At 37.6% G+C, this 24,505-nt stretch overlaps 1 protein-coding gene across 4 annotated transcripts in view; it reads left to right on the top strand.

The window, feature by feature from the left end:
- Positions 1–24,505, top strand: part of ep400 (E1A binding protein p400) — a 52,441-nt gene that overhangs the window by 18,254 nt on the left and 9,682 nt on the right. For 2 of the 4 annotated variants that reach the window (XM_073819536.1, XM_073819535.1), the window contains exons 18-48: positions 1,000–1,174; positions 1,291–1,427; positions 1,526–1,712; positions 1,793–1,962; positions 2,397–2,587; positions 6,034–6,195; positions 6,340–6,477; positions 7,946–8,019; positions 8,112–8,410; positions 8,496–8,698; positions 11,631–11,800; positions 12,059–12,255; positions 12,332–12,443; positions 12,598–12,891; positions 13,919–13,993; positions 14,086–14,220; positions 14,306–14,350; positions 14,507–14,657; positions 14,753–14,988; positions 15,082–15,255; positions 15,332–15,382; positions 15,451–15,587; positions 15,698–15,754; positions 15,909–15,987; positions 16,085–16,279; positions 19,313–19,358; positions 19,453–19,565; positions 19,702–19,894; positions 20,065–20,201; positions 22,114–22,326; positions 22,410–22,584. In XM_073819536.1, coding sequence (XP_073675637.1) covers positions 1,000–1,174; positions 1,291–1,427; positions 1,526–1,712; positions 1,793–1,962; positions 2,397–2,587; positions 6,034–6,195; positions 6,340–6,477; positions 7,946–8,019; positions 8,112–8,410; positions 8,496–8,698; positions 11,631–11,800; positions 12,059–12,255; positions 12,332–12,443; positions 12,598–12,891; positions 13,919–13,993; positions 14,086–14,220; positions 14,306–14,350; positions 14,507–14,657; positions 14,753–14,988; positions 15,082–15,255; positions 15,332–15,382; positions 15,451–15,587; positions 15,698–15,754; positions 15,909–15,987; positions 16,085–16,279; positions 19,313–19,358; positions 19,453–19,565; positions 19,702–19,894; positions 20,065–20,201; positions 22,114–22,326; positions 22,410–22,584 — 4,721 coding nt within the window. The remainder of the gene's footprint in view (positions 1–999; positions 1,175–1,290; positions 1,428–1,525; positions 1,713–1,792; positions 1,963–2,396; positions 2,588–6,033; positions 6,196–6,339; positions 6,478–7,945; positions 8,020–8,111; positions 8,411–8,495; positions 8,699–11,630; positions 11,801–12,058; positions 12,256–12,331; positions 12,444–12,597; positions 12,892–13,918; positions 13,994–14,085; positions 14,221–14,305; positions 14,351–14,506; positions 14,658–14,752; positions 14,989–15,081; positions 15,256–15,331; positions 15,383–15,450; positions 15,588–15,697; positions 15,755–15,908; positions 15,988–16,084; positions 16,280–19,312; positions 19,359–19,452; positions 19,566–19,701; positions 19,895–20,064; positions 20,202–22,113; positions 22,327–22,409; positions 22,585–24,505) is intronic. The other 2 variants (XM_073819537.1, XM_073819538.1) reach the window with 2 other exon arrangements.

Genomic DNA, 24,505 nt, shown 5'->3' with positions numbered 1-24,505 from the left:
ATTAACCAGAAATGTTTTTAAAGGCAATCCTGGGTTTTTAAAACTTATATGGCTTAGAATAATGCAAATGATGTCTCTTACTGAAATTTGGAGTAGAAAACCCATAGAAGACTTACATTATTTAAAAAATCTACATCATTTAATATATATTTTGGACAATTGGGAACGCCACTGACGTGAAATAGCTGCACTTGGTGAGGTACTGGCGCTACCTGTTGCTATTTTTACCACAACTCGAAAATAAATGTGATGCCACATTGTACAGCTTTTCGTTGTAATTCAGTCGAAGGGCAACAAGAGTAACTCTTCACTGCTTTCCCAGCGATAGGAAGAGGAGAAATGAATGGGAAGATGCCTGTGGACAAATAAAACTTTCTAAAGACCCACGTTTTTTTCTGTCCTCTGAAGCCATGATGCCTTTGAGGCTCTTAGTAGACCACAGCTACTGAAAGAGCTTACAAATGGCAGAGACAAGAAATGCTAGATAGCATCCTGGCAGGATCTATTGTTGACGCTTGTTTCTCAGCATAGATTTCATTCAATATCCAGAGGTGTTTAGACTCCTTGTGGGGAAAGTCGATGGTACGGCATTTGGTTTAAGCCTATACACTTATATCCATCACCACCTATAAGCTCTTTAAGTAGCTTCGGTCATTGTGTCAGTATTTTATTTTCCGAGTTGTGTTGTGATAAAAATAGCAACAGGTGGTGCAAGTAGCTCTCAGAGTGCAATCAATTTACATAATCGAAATAGTCCAAAATATGAATAATTTAAATAACGTAAGTCTTTTATAGGTTTTCTATGATGTATTTCAGTAAAAGACATCATTTGCATAATATTAAGCCATACAAATCTTGATACCTGGGATTACCTTTAATAGTTTTACTTTTGTCTTCTGTAACACTATATTGTGTGCAAGCTCAAAAATACTTTGTATGTGTTAATATATTGTAATTGCTGTTAAATATGCATGTTTTTTTTGTCTGTCTTTTTAACAGTCAGCAGAGGATCCTCTTAATCAACACACCTCTGCAGAACACTCTGAAAGAGTTATGGACCATGATCCACTTCCTCCTGCCTGGAATCACTCACCCATATCTCAACTTCCCCATCAAACCCGGCACTGACCAGAACCAGGACTACTGCCACAAACTGGTCATCAGACTGCACAGGGTGAGGCTTGCTGGAAGTTGTTTCTGCTGACTTTCACCACAGAATGTTGCACTTTTGGTTAACTACCTTGCTTGAGAACCACAATCATAGTTTTGCTTTCTTTCTCTCTGCTGTAGATGATTCAGCCCTTCATCCTGCGCCGTTCCAAGAGAGACGTAGAGAAGCAAATGCCTAAGAAGTATGAGCACATTCTCAAGTGCCGTCTGTCCAAGAGGCAAAAGAGCATGTATGAGGACATCCTCATCCAGCCCAGGTCAGCACAGAACACATTTAGTCAAACACGATCTTAACCAGCTCTTTTCCAATTCATCTGTCATCTGAGTAATATTCTGCTTTTCTTCTGCCCTCTAGTGCACAGGAAGCACTGAAGACAGGACATTTTGTCCGAGTCCTAGAGGTTCTTATGCAGCTGCAGAAGATCTGCAACCATCCAGACCTGATTCAACCCAGAGACACACACAACTCTTATATATGTCAGCCACTGCAGTACAACACCCCATCATTACTGCTCACAGCCCTGCAGCGGGACCAGTGGAAGGTAAGGAAAAGAAACTTGGAACACTTGGAATGTGGAATGTAAAAGAAAATTGTTTGTTGACTGATTGTTTTCTTTTCCAGACTGTAGATATGTCACTGTTTGACCTGATTGGTAACGAGGGCAAAGTGACCCGTTATGAAGCAGAGGAGGCTCTGCCAAAACTCAAAATGACCAAACAGCTGATCGAAGAAATCTACAATGCACGCGACCCACCAGCCAGACCCAGACCATGCAAGATCAAACCTATGAGGTGTCCATTCGTAGACCTATTAGCTCTGAAAACTTACCTATCGTAATCATACCATACTGATTTCTGTAATTTTATTAAAAAACAGGTCATATGGTATTTTAAAGTGTCCTAATATTGTGTTGGAGTCCTGTACAACAGGTTTGAATGCATCTAAGATCAGAAAACATTATAATTTTCTTAGAATATACATTCTATGTTAGAATCATTTTGCAATGATTTCGAAACGATTCGTTCTAAGCAGTTCTGAGCTTAAGGTCTGTAAACCCCTCCCCTCAATAAGCCTACCTTCTTTGATTGGTCAGCTGCCCAAGTCTGTTGTGATTGGTCTTCCCGCAGAACACTGCATCTTCTCCATACAATATGAACCCATATGACCTGCTTTTTAATGTACAACAAGATTGAATTGATTCTTACTGGCATATTTGTATTTTCAGGTTGTTCCTGCCGGTGCAGTATGGGACTAAACCAGAGGGGCGTCTGGTCCCCATGACTAGCAGCACCACTCAAGCACCTCGTGCCCCTGCTGTGACTACTGCCCCCACCACCACTACCAACCCTGTTACTGCAGCTCCAAGCACACAGCCCAGAGGCAAATCACCTCTCACCACAACCACTTCTGCACAGGGTAAGACCCCTTTCTTGTGTAACTTCTTACACAAATATGTTCCCACACTGTTTCACAATCTGCAAGTTTTTGTGAAGTGGTATGATATATTTTTATAGTTGCTTCTTCCCTAAAATATGCTCACCTCAGTTCTTGACACATTTAGAGTGGTCAGCTCAGATCTGTCAATTTCTTTCCAACTGAACCTGCAACAGAGTTTGGGTCATGGCTAATGTAACAGGCTGAGTCAGAGGGTGTTTACCCAGTGTGGGACAATAGTTGACACGTTAAATCGGTTGCAGATGTGCAAGCCAAAGTGTGAAGACTTGCCAAAATATGCAGATACAGACAATGAGGAAGAGAAAACGGGATGCTTTTACAAAAATTTGATTAAATGTTTGAGTTACAATTGAGGTATTATTGTAACTAATTCTAAACTTCCATTTCAAATAATACATTTCATAAATCTGTTTGCAAACTGCCCTTTTGCAAGTAAAAATAATATTTGTTGATGTAGGTTCACTTTCTGTAGGTTCACTAAAATCCCTAACCCCAGAATTTTCATTTTTGGGTTAACCATTTCTTTAAAGTTGACATTAAATGGAAATTACGATCAAAATGTAGGGTGTATTTGATTTAATCAATTGGGATTTGATTGGATTTTTGTCATTTGTTAATTGTTTTGGTTGAATTGCTTCAATAAAAAGCAATTTTCCAACAGCAGTTTTAATTTCATAACCAATCACATATCAATGTCCTGGTACTGTAGCTGTGAGTTTTGCATGGGCAAGCACCACTCATTACCCAACAATAATAAATATTTGACTAAAACATTGTAATTAGGGGTGTAACGGTACATGTATTCGCCCTAAACGGGCACGGTACGGACGTCACGGATCGATTCATGTAGTCAGATGACGAATACAGTCAGTCATAGGCGATCAATCCAAAAAGGGGCACGCACAGTAATGCAACATTAACTGTCACAACAGGAAAGAGCAGAAGAAGAGGTTATCTATGCACCAACCCAAAACAAGAACAGCGAGTTCAGATGGCACATGCGCATGAAGAACCGCCTGCTTGTTTTAAATCAGCAGTGTGGGAAAGTTTCGGGTTTTAGAAATAAACTGGTTAACAAGCCATAAATCTAAAAAAAAATTCTTTCAATTTTATTTTGGCTGATCTCTATTCTGGAATTGCATACAAACTGCATTGCAATTATTTCCTGAAATGTAATTTGAGTAAAATATTACAAACAGACTTTCCACTTACCTCTGAATAATGCATATTAAAGTAGTATTTATAAGTGCAGCTGCTTTGTTTACAGCTGTAACCAAGCAAATGTTATATCGCTGCTGTTCTAAAGTCAGAGCTTTAAATCTTGAAATTCTACAATCTAATTCAGTAGGGATGCACAATATTGGATTTTTGCCGATATTTTTCAACAAATTTAGGCGATATCTCATACCGATATATTTCTTTTGTTTGGAAACAACACCAAGTCTCTCCTGTGCGAAAATTATAAGCAAATTATTTTTAATTTTGGTTTGTTCTTTTAAGATCTTATTTGTTAGAAATAAACAATAATGAAGTTCTTTTATAATGACAGTAAAATGAAGCTTTGAACATAACTATAAATAAACTATATCAATCGCTGCTTTTTTTTTTTTTTTTTTTTTTTTTTTAGAAAAATACTGTGGTAACCTTAACATTTTATCTTAAGATTTAACATTTGTAGATGGTTTAAAGCAAAAGAGTTGTAAAAATTCTGAAAATCTTTTAGAGCTCATAATTTGCTTAAAATATTGTAACTTTATATCATTAAATCAGTATATATAAAATGATTTCATTTGTAAGTGTCATGTTTGTGAATATATATATATATATATATATATATTTTTTTTTTTTTTAATTGATGTAAGCTATAGCTCCTGACCTTTATATCAAAACGGAATGCTTCATTCTGTGCGTGCATTCTCAGATTAAATGCAGATCCAAAACAGTGAATCTAATCATCATTCAGACAAAGCTTTGCTTCAAGACTGAGCCACACTGATGTAATCTAATCACCCTGAGCACATGTGAATTATTCATCTTATCGGCAAAACATATCAGCATAATTTTTCATATTGGGCCAATGCCGATATTTACATCTAAAGCCATTATGGGCCGATTCCGATATCGTATAAATGAAAATAATCAATTTTCTGTTGTACCGAACTCATGTCGAACCATGACCCCAAAACTGAGGTACATACTGAATTGTGACTTCTGTGTACTGTTACACCCCTAATTATAATATTGTGTGTCCCAAACAACTTTCTATTTAGAGGATTGAAAAAAATGTATTCTTCAACTCCATTACACTCGCTCTGATTGGTCCATTTAGACTGTTAACTCCTCTTCCTCTTTAGCCTCTGCAATCAACAGCTCATCAGGATCACTCTTAAAAGGAGCCACCCCTAATCCCCCCTCTACCCCTCTGGCTGTGGGTGTGACCGGGGTTGCCACTATGCCTGCTGTGGCCCCCCATGCCCCTGCCACCCACCCCCTCCAGCCCAGTTTGGTATCCCAGAGGCTGGTGCTCAGCTCCCAGGCCCAGGCACGCTTGCCTAGTAAGTGGCCTCATCATCACCCACCGCAGATCGGCCCTCTCCTTTGCGTTCTCTCCCTTGTGCACCTGTTTTTCCTTCTTATTATGCCCCCAAGCACAGCAGTGAACGACCTCAGTGATGATCAGAGACTACAGTACGGCTCTGCTGAAGTGGGCTAACATGCATACAGAGTTGCACCAAAGAAACCAATGGTGATATTTAACTCAAATTCAACCAAATAAAGCTGGCGTATTTCCAGTCTGATTTAAAATGCAGAACATCTTCAGCAGATGACCTATGGTGGTTTCTCTCCTCACTCTTCGTAAAAAGCATGAGGCCTCCAGATCTCTCTCTGGACTGCACCCGCCGCCTCCAGTTTATTCACGTCTTCTTTTTTTGACATGTTTATTCCCTTTTTCTTTTCTTTTTTCCCTTCTGCATTTTGATGACTAATCGTTGTTTTTCATGCAGTACAGCTGAAGGATGATCCAGAAGCTTTCTAATATGGTTTTGCCTCCCTATCTTTTCAGTGCAGCTTTTCTTCACAGCCGTTTATTTTGTCGTCCTTCTGTGGGTGTAAAAAGCGTCAAGCTTGTGGGCGCTGCTCCCCATGTCACATGTAACCGCTGTTACATGGAAAACCTTTTAAACAAGATTTTCTCCCACTTTGTTTTGCTCTGCTCTGCTAAACGAATCAGTTTGGTTTCAGGTTTTTTTGAGGAAAAAGTGTCATTCTTCCTGTTTAACACACCGTGGTTGTGCATGTCCCTTTCCGTGCTCACCCTAAAACTAACTGAAATGTTTTTCCTTTCTCAGAGATAAATTGTCAGCCACTTCGCGCTGTCATTTACCATTAGTTGTTTTCTACTGAAGGTGGAGATGTAGTGAAGGTGGCTCAGTTGGTTGGCCAGGGTCGTATCGCCCAGCCAGAGACCCCTGTGACCCTGCAGTTCCAGGGCAACAAGTTCACCTTGTCTCCGAGTCAGCTGCGACAGCTCACCACCGGCCAGCCCCTGCAGCTCCAAGGTACACTCGGTAATGTCCAGCCCATATTCATCCTCTCTCTGTCTCATTTCACTTCCATATCCAGTCGTTTGTGTCAGCTGTTTTTATGTGTGTTCAGTAAATCCTCATTATATGGCTTAAAGCGATGCTCATAAGTTTATGTGTCTGCTTTAGGCAACATTTTGCAGATTGTGTCTGCCCCTGGACAGCCTCTTCTCAGGCCGCCCATGGTGATGCCTACCATACCCCAGGCCGTGCCTGTCCAGAACTCGTCAGGCACCCCGCCCCCTGCCACCTCCACACCGCAGCAAGGTAAGGCACTGCTCTGTCCTGAAGCTGTCATCTCAATCAGTGGTTCTCAACCTTAATTTTCAGGACCCCGTGTAAGCTAACTACTTCTGCTTCTTGCTGTACCAGTACCTGCTTATTTTCAATTTTTTCTTTGTTTTTTTAATTATACAAACTAGGAGTTTCAATATAATCAAATAATTTAGTATATTAATACTAATTTAGTATGTTCTTTAGGGTTTGCACACTTTATTCCCAATAAAATTACATTTTCTAAATTCCAGTCTTTCAAGACCATGGAGACTCTGTTTCTTAAAGGGACAGTTAACTCAAAAATTAAAAATTCTGTCAATAATTACTTACCCTCAATAAGATGAATGAAGGTCTTACAGGTTTGAAATGACATCTTGTAGCCTCCTTAAAATTCTTCTAAGGTATCCTAATTGTCTTTTAATAATTTAGGAGCACAGTCAAAGATTTAAAAAAGCAAAATTTTCTAATCAATAATCAAGAAATCTGATTTAAAAATTAGCCTTCCCATTGCGAGGTGATATTTGAGTCCTTAAAGTGATCTACGGGGGGTTTTGTGTTTACCTTTGTAATGGCATTTTTCTAACTAACTATATATAACTATATATAACTATATATAACTATAACTATATATATATATATATACACACACATTTATAAGCTTTTTAAAATTTCTAATTAAAACAATAGAATAGGAAGAAATAAGAAGACTAATGTATCGATCAAATGAAATCAGTATTAACAAAATTAATTTGTACTACAGAGGTGGCACGGAAGAACACAAAAGTGGCTTGTAGGTGTATTTTCAGATGTTTAATGAGGCTCAGAGGTGGCATAAGTGCAATTAAATTTATAAATTAATCTTGAGAGTAATGTTTTAAATATAAAATTTGTAATATAGGAACAATAAATGATTTATGAAACTGAATTTATGAAAATGAAACTAAAGTTGCCAGTAAGTGGCGGCAAGTCACTGATTTTATCACTGAATCATTCATTCAGGAATAAAGCAGGTGGTTGTCTTTAAGAATGGGTAATTGAATCATTGACTCACTAGATTCATTTAAAAACGCATGTTCATTCATAAACGAAACACGGCTGTGTTAGAATGGAGATGCACACTGGCTTAGCTGTGACTTTGTTTCAAACTATTTTCAGTGACGAAATATAGCAAAATCAGGCAATAGTGTTATAGTCAGACAATGTAAATCGCTTAATATGAACTTTTTGTTTATTGACCTGTTGTATTAATTCAATATCTCATTTACAAACTACCTTAAAATCATTAAAAAAAATTTCTCCCAAATATTTTTTCATAGTCACACGCAGTATTTTATTTTCAGTCGCACTGTAGAGCCCTGCCTAGTGGTTCCCAGCCCACTAACCTAAGTATGTCATGTTCTACTGCTGTCCTTGTGAACTTAAACTTAAGTTTTTGTGTCTCTGCCTGTTTCCATTAAAGCAAGCACCACAGTGACTGCAGCTACCACAGACATGGAAACAAATGCTAAACACTCAACAAATGCCACAACACAGGTAGATGATTTTAAAAGACAAGATATTGATGATGTCCATTAAATAGTTAATAATAATGGTGAATTCTAAACCTTGTGTGTGTGTTTATGTAGGAGTCAACAGAGGAAAGAAACAGGCAGCTGAAAGAGCGTCTGGCCAGTTTATTTCGTGCCAACGAGTGGCGATCCTCTCGCTCTGTGATGTACGGTTTAGACCTGATCAAGACCTGCTCTGTTTATGAGGGAAGCCCTCCACCAGCCTTCCCCGCACCCCAGCACTCCCGCTGGTCCTGGGTCGGCAGAGACAGCTGTATTAGGGCTCAGCAGACATGCGTGTCCACGGTGGCCTCACTCCGCTCAGCGATTCTCTCCAACACGGAGCAGGAGGCAGCAGCAGGCACCTTGTTGAAGAGGTTTGGATTTGTCGATAAACTCCTTGCTATGAAAGCTGTTTTGTCAGCTTTTCGTGATCTAATGCTTCTTCCTGTAATATTAAAGGTTCTCCTGCGTACTTCCTGCTGCTGTGGCCCCTCCACCTCAGCTGTATGCATGCAATCCTCCACCATCTTACAGCCTAGCACAGAAATCATTCAGGCGACAGCTACAGGAAGTGTCCGCTCCACAAAACGCAGAGATCCGTAACTTAGTGTGTCCTCCTGTCGTCAGCTTTCCTGATGTTCACATGTTGGAGATGGATTCAGGTGAGCGCCACAACAGCAGCTCAGCTCTGTTACCTTCAGATTTAAATGTCACAATTATTAAGGATACACACTATTGTATGTTTCCCAATAATTTAAACTCTAATGCAACATCTGCATTTTTTTCACTGCATTATATAATATAATAAATGCAGCCGTAGTGAATATAATTTTTTTTTTAAAGCAACAAAAAATATATTACTGACCCAAAACCTTTGAACGGAAGAGTACAGTTGAGGTCAAAAGTTTGCATACATCTTGAAGAATCTGCAAAATGTTAATTATTTTACCAAAATAAGAGGGATTATACAAAATGACATTTAGGTATAGTCCACAAGAGAAAATAAAATATAAATTTATAAGAATTACCTTGTTCAAAAGTTTACATACACTTGATTCTTAATACTGTGTTTAGGGCTGGGCGATATGGCAAAAAAAATGATCACGATAATTTTTTTCATATCAGTCGATATCGATAATTATCACGATAAATGTCAAATCTTTATATCTATCAATTTTAAGAGCAGATTTTTACTCCTGAATGAAAGAAAAACCAGACAGTTAATTATTATTTATGGTTTATTGTCTGAACATGAAAAATACTTTCCAAACAATGATCAATTGAGGTAGAATACAGATTAGAATATTACTAGTAAAATCAACATCAATAGAATACAATATTATTAATATCAATAGAATATATAAAACGGCTGTAAATGCAGAGTTAAAGTGATTTTTAAGTATATTTATCATTCAACAAAAATAAGAATAGACAAATCTTTTCAGCATGCCAATCCCTTTGTGTAGCTGATTTAACACATTCTGTAAAATGTTTTAGCTGTCTGACAATATAAATAAAAAAATATTGGCTCAGGGCTCTACGCTACACTTTTGCTCCTAACTTAAAAGATGTAGGAGCACAGTCCAAATTTTAGGAGAACATTCTAAACAATAATCAAAACTCTGATAAAAATTTGCCTTCCTATTACGAGGTGATATTTGACTCCTCAAAGTGATTTACAGTGGAATTTTGTTTTCACCTTTTCATATGTTTAATGAGGCTCAGAGGTGACATGAGTGCAATCAAAATCATAAATTCATGTTGAGATTAATGTTTTAAATAAAAAAAATTTGAATACAGAAATATCAAAGATTTAAATAACTGAACAGATCTGCCAGCAGGTGGCGGTAAGACACTGATTTAATTACTGAATCATATCATTCATTTGATTCCTTTGAACGGATGGTTCATTCGGGAATAAAGCAAGTGAATGTCTTTATGAATGGGAAATTGAATCATTTCACTAGATTTGTTTAAAAACGCACGTTTCATTCATAAACGAAACACCGCTGTGTTTGAATAGAGATGCGCGCAGTTGTGACTTGTTTCAAATTACTTTTGACGACGAAATAGAGCAAAATCAGGCAATAGTGTTGTAGTCAGTCAATGTAAGTCACTGAATAATAATTTCTTGTTTATTTAACTGCTGTATTAAATCAATATCTTGTTTACAAACTCCCTTAAAAATTATTAAAAGCTGTCACTCATCTTAGTTCGCAATCTCACAAAGCTCTATTATAAACAACGACGCTCTCTTTACTGCACAATCAGTCTCTTATTTACACTTTCTCTACACTTTATTTATGAAAGGATTTGTGAAATATGTCTGTGATACATTACTCAATGTTGCAAAAACACATAGAAACCTTTGAAGCTCCGCTGAGCGCAAACACAAATATGCTGATCGGGTCAGTCGCACATGGTGCTCCTAAATATTTTTTTTACAGTCGCACGTACAAATTTTTAGTCGCAAATGCGAGTGAAATGGTCGCACTGTAGTCTGTAAACTAAATACTGAGTGCGGCATCCGGAAGTGCAGGCTGCAAAATGCTTGTGCATAGTGCGTAAACATTATCGAGCGCTTATCGAACTGTCATTATCGTTTTATCGAAAAAACAAAAAACTACATCGTGATAATTTTCGTTATCGAATTATCGCCCAGCCCTAACTGTGTTGTTAACTGAATGATCCACAGCTGTATTTTTTGTTTATTGATAGTTGTTCATGAGTCCCTTGTTTGACATGAACAGTTAAACTGCTGTTCTTCAGAAAAATCCTTCAGGTCCAACAAATTCTTTGTTTGTTTGTTTGTTTGTTTTTAGCATTTTTGTGTATTTGAACCGTTTCCAACAATGACTGTATGATTTTGAGATCCATCTATTCATACTAAAGACAACTGAGGAACTCATATGCAACTATTACTGAAGGTTTAAAAGCTCACTGATGCTTCAGAAGGAAAAACGATGCATTAAGAGCCAGGGATGAAAACGTTTTAAATTTGAAAATCAGGGTAAATTTTACTTATTTTGTCTTCTAGGAAAGATGTAAGTATCTTCTGAAGGTCAGTACTAAATAGGGGGGAAAAAATCATATTTAGGCAAAATAAGAAAAATGTACACCTCTTTATTCCGTTTAAAAGTTTACAATCCCTGGCTCTTAATGCATTGTGTTTCTTTCTGAGCGTTTGAACCTTCTGTAATAGTTGCATGTGAGTCCCTGTTCAGGACAAACAAGGGACTCATGAACACCTATCACTAAACTAAAAAAACAAAAAAACACAGCTGTAGATCATTTAGGTAACAACACAGTATTAAGAATCAAGTGTATGTAAATATTTGAATGGGGTCATTTTTATAAATTCAGTTATTATTTTCTCTTGTGGACTATATGTATGTCCTTTATGTAGAATATCTTATTCAGGTCACTACTAAAATAATAACATGCATTTTGTATGATCCCTTTTATTTTGGTAAAATTGCATTTTGCAGATACTGCAAGGTGTATGTAAACTTTAGTTTCAACTGGATATATAAAGAAAACTGGTATAATAGTATAAATTTTGATGTGATCTAATGTTCCTGTATCTGTTCGCAGGAAAACTGGAGGCATTGTCCATCCTGCTGCAGAAGCTGAGCGCTGAGAACAGGCGTGTACTGATCTTCACCCAGATGACCAGCATGCTGGATATACTGGAGGCCTTCTTAGACCACCGTCACCTCACTTATGTACGGTTGGATGAGAGTTTGTCACTGGAAGAGAGACAGGTAAAAGACGTGGAGTAACATATTCTCTATTGCTTTCTGTTGCCCTGGCCAAGTCCATGTCCCACTCAGGCTGTGTGGGTGTCTGGGCTGTATTTAAAAGGGCAGATCAATGAGCGTTCTTCCCTCCCTGTTGGATTTTGTTCCACACAGGGCCTCGAATGATGCTTACATATCAGTAAAGTGCTATCATCACCATTACATAAACATCTGAGCTTGATCATCTTATTATCTTGTTTCTCATGTTCCGACCACTTTCAGGAGCATGTCAAGAGGTTTAACCGCAACAGACAGATCTTCTGCACCATCCTGACCAATCGCTGCTGCTCAGCCATGGGCCACGTGTTTGACGCGGACACCATTGTGTTTTACGACACAGACCTAAATCCCAGTATGGACATGCGTACACAGGAGTGGTGTGACAAGATTGGCCGCTCCAAAGACATCCACATTTACAGGTCAGACTGATGGACATATTAACTATTTGTAGGGTTTATATTTGTCAGCTTGTTTACTGACCCTGTGCTCTGTCAGGTTGGAGAGCGGGAACTCAATTGAGGAGAAACTCTTAAAGAATGGCACTAAAGACCTTATACGAGAGGTGGCTGCGCAGGGCATGGACTACACTCTAGCCTTTTTAACACAGGTGAACACTTACAGTCATGCATGCACTGTTACCTTTGACTGTTTCAAAACCTAGCCTGTTAAGAGGTTGACTTTCAGGAACCAGAGAGGCAGCTTACTAGGGTTTAGAACAAAGCCTGATGCTCGTATTATAAATATGTGTTGGACTTTCGCAGCGCACCATTCAGGATCTGTTTGAGGTGGAGGCTGGTTCCGGAGAGAAAGTGGAGGAGTTTGTAGTTCTCCACCAGGAGCCATCACCGTCCGAAACCATCCCCCCTCATGTGGCCAGACCCTATATCCAGGCCCTGAACACCATCCGACTGGAAACCAAGTACGAAGATGAGGAGGAGAAGACGGAGGTAAACACCAAAAGTGAGAAGGTGGGAGGAAAAGAGGAGATGGATGTGGTGGAAGGGGTGAAAGAGGAGGCGTCACAGTTAGAGGAGTTGGCAGCAGTCATGGAGCAGGTGAGGTTATTGAAATTGTGTTGCTGAATTTAATTGTTCTTGTATGTGCTTTTTTTTTTTTTTTTGCACCTTGCAACTGTGAACTTTTGGTTTTGTTACTTAACATGTAAATTCTGTTGATTAAATTTAATATACTACTGTTTTTGAAAGAAAATGCTACAACTCATAATCATTTCTCATTAGTATCTATGTTAAAAACATTTAAATTTGTTCATCCAATCAAGCACTTGATTTAAATAAAAAATTATTATTACTCAATTAATTAATCGTCACAATAATCGATCGATTACTTCATTACCAAAATAATTGTTAGTAACAGCCCTACATTTCTTTTTTTTCAAGGACAAAAAAAAAAACTAAATTTAATTACCCAGTTACGCTATTAATCGTCAGAATGATCAACCGATTACTCGATTACCAAAATAATAATTTGTGACAGCCGTAACAAAATTTCAGGACCAAAAAAACAAACAAATTATAATTACCAAATTACTCAATTACTCAATTAATTGTCAGAATAATTGGCCAATTACTCCATTAAATAAAATAAAACTAATTATATTTACCTAATTACTCAATTAATCGTCAGAACAATCAAATGATTACTCAATTAGCAAAATAATAGTTAGTGACAGTCCTACATTTTTTTTTATTAAAGGAAAAAAAGAATAATATTTACCCAATTACTCGATTAATCGTCATATAATCGACCAATTACTGGATTACCCGAATAATAGTTAATAGCAGCCCCACAAATTTTTTGAGGACAACACCCCCCCCCCCCCCAACACACTCATTTTTTTACACAATTACTCAATAAATCGTCAGAATAATCGACTGGATTATACTGGATTATAAAATAATCATTAATGACATCCCTACATTTTTTTTCAGGATTCTTTGATGAAAAGACAGTTTAAAAGAACAGCAATTGTATGAAATAAATCTTTTGTAACATTATAAATGCTTTTAGTGTAAATTTTGTAAAAAATATAAAATTGTACTGACCAGTTTGTTTATTGTCTAGCTGACTCCTATTGAGAGATATGCACTGCACTATCTGGAGTCCCTGCACATCAGCGAGGATGAACAGGTTATAAAGGTATGAAACATTCTTACATATTACAAGACATGTTACACTTGCTCTGGAAATAATACAGACTGCTTAATTGTGAATGTTTGTGTGAGTTGCAGGAGCGCGTGGAAGCTGCTAAGAAAGGCTGGGAGCTGCAGCAGCAACAGAAACTGAAGGTGGAGAAAGATGAGCAAATGATCCTCGAAGACGAGGAGGACCTCTTCACCTATACCAGAGAGGACGCATACAACATGGTATATATATATTCTAATAATCTAATGTGCTTTTTAGTAGGAAGTGATTATGTGTAGATTTCATACCCTGTTTCCCTGTTTACAGGAGTATGTGTTCGAGAATGAGAATGGACAAACAGAAATCATGCCGGTAAGTTTAAAACTTTTAATTTTCCATGTCCCGCTTTACTCCTAAATAAAAATGCATTTATTTTTTATTTGATGAGTTCTGTGTGATTCACACAATATTTCTTTTTTTAAAAGCCTGTAGATAGTTTCTAACTCTTACTATTTCTCTTTTCTGTAGCTGTGGACTCCCCCAACTCCTCCGCAGGATGATAATGATATCTACATTGACTCTGTAATCTGCCTCATGTATGACACTGCGCCCATGCCTGAATCCAAACTGCCTCCAGTCTATGTCCGCAAAGAGCGCAAGAGACACATGGACGCGTCAGGTTAGACTGTTCAAAAAACACTCAACGTCTGAACTTACTGTGTTCAAAGCATGCTAAAATTTTCTTATTCTTTCCTCTATCCTCTCTCTTGTCAGCTCTGGGACGTAAGAAAAAGAAGGGCCATGGAGAATCTGTGATTCCTCCACGTTCTCTATTCGATAAGGCCAGTCTGCTCAAAGTGAGGCGGGAGGGCAAAGACCAGAAGAAGAACTTCTCTCTGAAGCAACAGGCTCCATTTGCCAAACCGCTGCCCTCACTGCTCAAACCAGCCATGGAGGCCGGGCAGGACAACCCTGAGTGGCTCATCAGTGAGGATTGGGCCTTGCTACAGGTAGTTGATCCATCACATGTTATTGCATTATCACTGCCTGTGTTAAATGGATAAGCTCAGGTTGTAATTCTGTCTTTTTCCCTGTGTTCACAGGCTGTGAAACAGTTACTGGAACTTCCTCTGAACCTGACCATCGTGTCTCCAGCGCACACTCCTAACTGGGACCTGGTGAGCGATGTGGTCAACTCTTGTAGCAGAATTTACCGCTCGCCAAAACAATGCCGTAACCGCTATGAGAATGTTATCATTCCCAGAGAGGAGGGCAAGGTGAGAGATTGTACCAGTAGTTGTGAATTTTCTTTAACATTTTCCTCATGACATAACTGTACAAACTGTCCTACAGCTAATATATGAAGCTAACCCTAAGAAGAACAAGACCAAGAGCATTTATAAGGTATTTAATAACAATTATCAGTACATATTATCAGCCGTTGCTTTGCTAACACTTAGTTTTCTGCACAGTCCAAGAATAGTCGTCCTCTGCGCACGTGTCAGATCTACACACAGGACGACAACGCCACCCAGATCCAGCTTTACAACAACCGCTTTGAGCTGATGAAAATCATTGCTAGCAAGAGGAGCCCACCAATAAAACCACTGTATGTGCAGACAGTGTCCAACACACAGACCTCATTAAAAGCAACTCAAACATTGCGTTTAGATGTCAGAATGCTTTAAAATCTGCTTTTGTTCATGTTTTTGTTTCTAGACTGGGCATGAATCCATTCCAGAAGAATCCCAAGCATGCTTCTGTGCTGGCTGAGAGGTATTGACTGAAGTACTGAAGTAATCTGCTTCCAATATTAGCCAGTTTGAAATTCATCATTAAAAACAATATGTGACTAAAAACCTTTTGTCACATTTGATATTTATTTGCGGTTACACGACATCTCATTCATTTTTTCTTTTGTGATTTATAGCGGGATAAGCTACGACAAGCCTCTGCCTCCTATCCAGGTCGCCTCTCAGAGAGCTGAGAGAATCGCTAAAGAGAAGAAGGTGAGATTTAGTTCAAATACATTTATATTGTTCATTTTTATTTTGTTTTAGTTTTTATTTTAAACCTTCTCTCTTGTCCTCCATCCATCCTTCACAGGCACTAGCTGAACAGCAGAGGGCTCAGCAGTTAGCCCAGCAACAACAGCAGCAGACTACAGGAGCTGCCCAGCCTCAGGGAGCTGCTGCCCAGCCTCAAGCCCAACCACCAGCCACTGCAGCAACCGCACAGGCGGCGGGAGTGGCCCAGACCAACCAACCCGGAGCAGCAGCGGTCCCCAACACCGCCGTACTGGTTAGTCTTCTTTAGCACTGCGTGTTAAATAGTTTACCCAAAAATAAAAATTCTGTCATGACTTTTCTACTCAACCTCATCTTGTTTTAAGCTTGTAAGAGCTTTGTTCAACTTTAGAACACAAATTAAGATATTTTTGATGTAATCCCAGAGCTTTCTGACCCTGCATAGACAGCAACGCAACTGTTCAAGACCCAGAAAGGTAGTAAAGACATTGATAAAATAGTTCATGTGACATCAGTGGTTCAACCATAATGTTATTAAGCTACGAGAATACTTTTTGTGCGCAAAGAAAACAAAAAGAAAACAATTCTTCTCTTCCATCTCAGTCTTTAACGCACGTTCACGAGAGTACCACACTCGTGCCACAACGCATACGTAACATTACGATTGAACCACTGATATACTATTAGTCACATGTACTATTTTATCAATGTCCTTACTACTTTTTTGGGCCTTGAACGTGGTAGTTGCATTGCTGTTTATGCAGGTTCAGAAAGCTATCAAAATATCTTCATTTGTGTACTAAAGGTGAACGAAGGTCTTATGGGTTTGAAAGGGTGAGTAATTATTGACAGAATTTTCTTTTTCGCACACACTTGACCTTCGGTTCGATTTAACTTGACCGAAATATTACTTAATGTAATGATAGTACTACTACTACTATTAAAAATATTATTAAAATGATATTAAAGGAGTATTTACCAAAATTTATTTACAAGAAAATTGTAAATACACAAGATTAAACAAACTAATCTTTATAAATTAATTAGAAATGCTTTTGGTTATTAATATTTAATGTAAGTTTTCAAATGGAATGCAGAAAATTCACAGAAAAGAGATTCACAGAATTTGATCAAAATAAAACTGAATTCATAGGGCCTTAAAATTTAATTTTTGTCATTTTAAAAAAAAATTGCTGTTAAATCATGCGTGTTTCATGATTTCAATTAATTAGACATCCTTTTTGATTCATATTTTTTAATATGACCATTAAAATGGAGTCAAAACTGGAAAAACAGTTTTAAATTTAAATTAATTTGGAAAAAATAAAACTAAATTTGGGAATAAAACAAATTTCATAAGGCCCTATTTATTTCATTTGTGTCTTTGTTTTATTGTATTTCTCCTTTAGTTTGTTACCTGCATGTTCTTATTATTAATAACAAAGATAAAATAACAAAAATTGACTATATCATAATATAAATTGTTATTGTGAAATAAAATTACTATATCATGAAATAAGATTTGGCTTTATCCTTTTAGCTCTTATCAAAGTTGCAAAGATCTCAGTAGTTGCTCACCATGGTCCTGTATAGTGGCACTGGCATGTGATTTTTATTCATTTATTTATTTTTAAAGGGGGATTTTATTTTTATATTTATTTTTTTAATAGATAAAATAACTATAACCTCTATTTGGATCATCTGTTATTAATTTACTTGACCTGTCATTCTATGTTTTTGTTTATTTTAGTCAGGTATTGTATCTGAGTCCAAATTTTGGTATAGTGACTAGAGCTGCACAATTAATCGTTAAAAGACCGCGATCTCGATTCGACCCCCCTCACGATCTTAATCCAGCATTTATACGATTCAGACAATTATATTTTATTTGTATTTTACAAAACTTTTGCTAGCCTAATTACTGCACAGACTGCTGTGAGCTGATGCAGTGACAGATTCGCCGTTCTCTTCAACATTACATAACCATTTAAACTTCATCTTCAGCGCGCATTCTGTCAGATGCAATTCATGGCGCCTCCGTCTCAATATACGCGGCATTCATTCACATCAAATGATAACTCAGCGGCAGAGTTCCACTCACGCAGCGGCGTAATTTCCACTGGGGACACGCTTTTCAAAATCCCGTTGGTGTCTACCCACTTTCAAATGGTTTTGTTAAAGTAATCTCTTGTATACGCTCAGCTCCGTCGAGAGTTTCGCGGGATCGTTAAAACGAAACCAAAAGTAAAACCCGCACGCGCATTCAAAAGCCATTTTAATACCCTGTGTTTAGAGAGCGACTCCCCAATGCACGCAAATTAAGCTACATAAAATATCTAGGCTGTTATTAGTATGTGGGCTATAATAAGTTGTGTAGTTTTTTAGATAGCTCTGTATCATGCTTGGAAAATTCGGTCTCTATTAGCACTTCGAATATCGAAAGAGTACTCGTGCCAGATTTATGGACCAGCAGAGCAATGGAACCATATATATGAGCATGACGATCCATTAACCCCTTAACTGTTACTCCCATTTTTGAACAGAGACGTGAAAATGAAGAATTGAATCTTAAATCTTTATAATTCATGGACAAGAACATTTAGTAATATGATTTTGATGTACATTTTCCATGTTAATGCAATTTTTGATTTTAAAATGGCATTCCAAAGGATGAAAAAAAAAAAAGTTTTCATCTGATATATCATTTCTTATTATTTCTAATGTGTCATAGGGAAAAAGGCAACAAGAAAGTCTGTTTGTGAAAAAGGTCAGAACTCTTGTCATAAATTAATCTATGAAACTCTTGTCATAAATAATTTTCCTACATAATTTGTAACACAAAAAAAGTCAAATATTTATTTAGGAGCCTTAGACCTTTCCAACGATATATAGTTCGTCATGATTAGATTAGGATTTATTTGTAAAATGGTGAAGTAAACTTGGGCATCCCACAGAGTGGACGGTGATGTTGATAGGTGTCTGACACCTTTGTATGTTTATTTTTTAATGTTTAATGGTGATTTTTTTTTTTTGTTTACATTATTACATTATTTTTCATTACATTTCTTTATATTTAAAGCAAAGTTTATTTAGTCTTATTTCACTGCTATTTTACTGTTGTTTGATAACCTAATGTTCAGGGGTAAATCTTTCAAATAAAAAACTTCTCCAGAATCGTGAGAGAATCGTGATCTTTATTCTGAGCAAAAAAATCGTGATTCTCATTTTATTCAGAATCGTGCAGCTCTAATAGTGACAACACTAATAATATGTTGATCTTATTTGTGTTTTGTTGTTTTTTCTCAAGACTGGAGCTATCAAGACTGCTGCAGTGGGCACAAGCATCCAGCCTGGTATTATCACATTGCACAACTTTTATCTGTACTTGTTGATACAATTGTGAGTTCTGAAAGTGCTCATCTATGTATATTTCTGTTTAAACTTCAGCGACAGCTACAGTGAGTGGAAATGTGATTGTAAACACTGTGGCTGGAGTTCCGTCCGGTCAGTTCCAGGTGAACAAGCGCCTGGCATCTCCTGTCATCCCTGGAGCCCTGCCTGTGAGTTCTGACCAAATTATAGAATGCAAAATATATTTAGTTTAAACTGTTATTTTATTGTCAAATTACTTTTTCAACTGATTTGTGTCATTCTGTCCTGTTTATGTGTGTGTTCAATATTTATTTACTCAAACAGACGGCAGGAACTGCCACAGCTCAGGTGGTTCACACTCAGCAGAGAGCAGTGCCCGCAGCGGCGGCCCCAGCGGAGGTCGTTGCGATAGCGACGGGTCAGAGCGTGAGAGCCGTTACCCCAGTGACCGCATCAGCTGTGGTGTCCACTAATCTGACTTCGGGTCAGTCCCAAACACGCACGCTGGTGGCTCCAGGTAGACCAAATGCCATCCTTAGAGAAGCCATGCGTGTTTTGGGTTCTCTGGTGGCGAAATCGATTCAGAGAGTCACACTTGCGCATTGTTTTTCGTTTCATCATATATATATATATAGCTGGGATATCTACCATCGTTGTATTCTTAAACCATTATTTTTGCTTCTTTAGCTCCTGGTATGCAGTTGTCTCAAGGTAAACCACTCACGCCAGCTCAAATCCAGTTTCAACTCAGACAGCAACAGATACAGCAGCAGCAACAACCACAGGCTGCATCTCCACAGATCAAAGCAGTGAAGCCACAGCAGGTACACACACTCGTAGTATGGAAGATGGCATATTCGCATTTTGCGTTTGCTCTTCTATGAGGTTTTAATATTGTAAAGGAAGTCTAAATGCAATTACAGTAATGCCCAGTGTGTCACTCAACCCGTCCTCCATGTGGCTTGTTGACGTGTCCAGAATCAACCTATATGTTTCCAGTTGTAGTTGATCATAACTTGGTCAAAGTTCAAACAATAGTGTGGCGTGAGCTCACTAGGTCAGATGTGTTCACTCTCTGTCACGCTAGGACTAAACAGTGCTGTGAGATCCAGTGTGAAGTGCTTGAATTCAGCTTGGTTTATAGTCAGATGATACAGCGCTGACAAACAGGAGAAACACTTTGCGCAACAACACAGTCAGAAGGCTTTTCAATCTCCAAATCGCCATCATTGAGCATGAATTTACTGTACACTGCACCATGGTATTGTATCAGAAATGTGGTTATTCATATCAAATTTTATTATATTATTAATGTTTTTGTGATTGATTAATCTATAGTGTTTATGCACTTATACTAAATGTATTTAGACTTGTTTTTCATACAAATACCTAGAAACCATATTACATTTTTACCATGGTATTGATTTGTGATATATTGATATATTTGTGGTTTTAACTGTGGTTATCATGATCTAAATGTATGCTAATGTGAAAGACAAAAAAAGCCCTCAAACAGTCAGAATAATTACATTTCACCATATAAAACTAAGGTTGCTCCAATTTTTACAGATATTAGTGATTTTGTTAATAAATCTGCATCCTAACTCAAGCTACTATCAAATATGTATTTCTAAGAGACAAAAAAGTTATATCATTAATATTAACAGGCAACAATATTACTTATTAAAACATGCAGAACTAAGAAATAGTGTTTTGTATTAAGATATTTATTGACTGGAAAGGTATGAAAAAAAAAAATTAAAACGTGAATTGTGTTTCTTATTTTTACCATAAATTAACTGTCTGGTTTCTACAATTTTCACTTTGGAGTAAAAATCTGCCTTTAAACATGACTGATATGAAAAAATTATTGTGATATTTTTTTTTTTGCCCATTTCCCTAATCATAACTTCAGCTAACAGTTGCGGTCGACTGATATGTTGACCAATAGTTGGCATTGAGGCATTACCTGGTCTATATTTGAGAAAATATGGTTCTCTGTGCACTCTCTGAAATAACTGATTTCACTGTTGCTTACAGTGTTTATTTACTTTTTGTGTTTTTGTGTTTTTAACAATTTCTTTATTTATGAAACATGCTATATATATATATATATATATATATATATATATATATATATATATATATATATATATGGTTTGAAGAGTCAAAAGTAAAAATTATATATACAAAAAGTATAAATGTTAATTTTATAGGTTTATTTTTCATCAATTTTTTAAATAGTTTACTTTCAATATAATAAATATATGTAGACAGATCATATTTTAGTAGTATAGAAAGCTTATTAGCAAAGATGACTTTGGTTATGCTACTTAATGAAGTGTGAAAATCTTTTAAATAAAAAACACTTTATTTTTAATTTGAAAAGTGGCCAAAAACAAAGAAAGAGCTTTCTCAGTTAAGCCATTAGTCTGTTGTTCTTCAGAGAGATAAAGGCTATTTCATGCGTGAGGGCTTCACATAAATCATTAGACAAGAGGATGGATGCAACCTCTGTTTGAGGTGTTGTTGTTGCCAGAATTGCTTGATCGTATGTTTAATGAGCAGTGACCTACGAGTCAATCACACCTTCAGAAAACATCCAATTAAACCACCATAATCCACTTCAGTGCAGAAAGTCAGTGTAGCTGTCAGGGAGTTGAAAGAAGAATATAGTGATTAATAGTCATTTGTAAATATCTGCTTACCTCTCTGTACTCCACTTGTTCTCTCCAGGAATTGTTGAAGAAGCAGAAGCTGCAGATGGCCCAGCAGCAGGTTGCGGCGGCGGTAGCTGCAGCTCAAGGTCAGCAGGCAGCATCTACTCAGCAGCCGCAGCAGGTTCACGCCACACCGGCGGCTACGTCTAACCCTCAGATAGCGACCGTCGCTGCGCCCAGACCAGTGCTTACTGGAACTACCGTCACCAACGTACAGGTGGCCAGACTGGTAAGCATATATATACACACCCAGACTAACCTTTTCACATATATTTGAATGCACATTAATTCTATGTATGTCTTGTTATTCAGACACGTGTCCCAGCCCCAGGACCCATTCAAGCTCAGCCAGGTCAAGCTCAGGTGACTCTGACCAAACCACCTCCTGTCGTCTCAGTTCCTGCTGTAGTCTCCTCCGCCGGAGTCACAACCCTTCCCGTCACTGTGGCCGGCATTAGCGTCGCCATCGGGCAAGCGCAGAAAGCAGGTACACACTTTCTCTGAAACAAATAGGGGATTTTGGTAAGAATTTACAATAACTAGTAGGGGTGTAACGATACACCAAAGGCACGATTCGGTTCGGTTCACGGTTTTGGAGCCACGGTTCGGTTCGGTTCGGTTTCTTGACTGCAATGCTAAGGAACAATAGATTCACTTAATAAAAAGAACAACTAAACTTTTTCTTTATTAACATTAAGCTTTGAAATGGGCTTGTCCTTCGGACAAGTAAACTAGACATTCACTTGTCCAAATGAAAAATTTACTTATCCGGGGCAAAAAAATGCCTTTTTTTTGCTGTAAATTAATCCATTCTGAAGCAATAGTCTCATCACTACTCTATAAGGTCTTACTTTAATCTGAATACTTGTGATAATTGCCTTAAATTGATTTCTAGGACACCATTTTAACCTCATTTTCCTAACCTTACTAACTGTATGTGTCATCATTCACATCAAATTCTTAAATTATCAATACATCAAATTAGAATATTATAAAACTGAATATTAAATAAAAAATATATAAAACTGTATTTACTTAGACTGTTTAATGAAGATAAAGGGTTCCAAAAAAATGCATTTACACAGTAAAATTGCACTGTTGTACTTTTTTAAACAATCTAAAATATTGGAAAAATGCAATACCTTTAAAAACCGAACCACCAATAGGTGGCAGTAGTCACTGTCTTAATGAGCGAGTCACGGATTCAACCATAGATGGATTCAACCAGTTCGTTCACTGACACCATTCATTAAAAAATGCTAAATCATTCAGTACTGAAACACCGCTGTGTTGCTCGGAGATTCAAGGAGTTTCTGCTGTTGCTTAGAACTATTTCTTTTGCAAAAACGGTTGATGTGTCTAATATGTAAGTCAGTTAATATAAACTACTAGTTTATTGAACTACTGTTGTATAAAATCAATGTCACGTTTGCAATCGTAATGGTGCTTTTCTACCGCAGTATGTTTGTTCCTGCTTGTTTCTTTGTGTATGCTGTTGAGCCTATATTAGTGTTGATTTTCTGTGAGTCAGATAGCCTGCACCAGCTTGATACTGTCTGTTTTCAGTCATCTTAAGTAATAAAATCAGAATTATGCTCACCAAAGTTTCATTGCTGCGCTAGTTATTGTTTGTCATTGATGTCCGGTCGGGCCAGTAAAATACTCATTCACTTGAGTCCCTTTCATAAAATCCACTGGTCCCGGACAAGCGTTAATGTCGAGTAGTAACCGAGTTTGATCGCTCACTCAAGTCACATGACATGACATGCAATTGGAAAATACTAACTTTAGAATATAATATTTAGAACTAAATTTAGAACAAAAGTTCATCATTACTGATACAATTTAATCAAATGAGATCAAATAAAGATGTTTAAATTGGTTAAATTAGTTAGAGACAAGTGACGTCAACCTCAACAATTGGGCAGCAAGGGGCGTGACAGTACCGCGGTACGCCACGAGAGTTTCGCGATACGTATCGTGGTTGGTGTATCGCGATATTTCGGTTCGGTTTGTAATATCGTTACACCCCTAATAACTAGTCAGTTATTTGACTCTGGTTGCATCAATATTGTTAGCTGAAACTATTACATGGGCGAATTCCAAACGGCTATTTTGCGCCCTTCAAGGGCACTTCTAGAAGGGGACGCCATTTGTAGGGACGTTCCAAACGAAAGTGAGCAACTTAATCCCTTCACGAAGGGCCCTTCCAGAAGGCCGTTAGCGAAGGGAACATTCCATGGTCACTTCACGGAAGTGATTTCCGTTAGTGATCACGTTTGCGCAGCGTTGTCAAGGTAACATTTCGTCAGTCATTCCCTTCGCCAAGGGAGTTCCAAACGGTTAAAAGAGACAGAAATGCCCTACTCCCTTAAAAGAACTCACTTCAAAGGGATCTGCCCTTCGGA

This window comes from Garra rufa, chromosome 15 (genome assembly GCF_049309525.1).
Source record: "Garra rufa chromosome 15, GarRuf1.0, whole genome shotgun sequence".
Classification (NCBI taxonomy): domain Eukaryota; kingdom Metazoa; phylum Chordata; class Actinopteri; order Cypriniformes; family Cyprinidae; genus Garra; species Garra rufa.
This window is presented reverse-complemented; position numbering and strand designations above follow the sequence as displayed.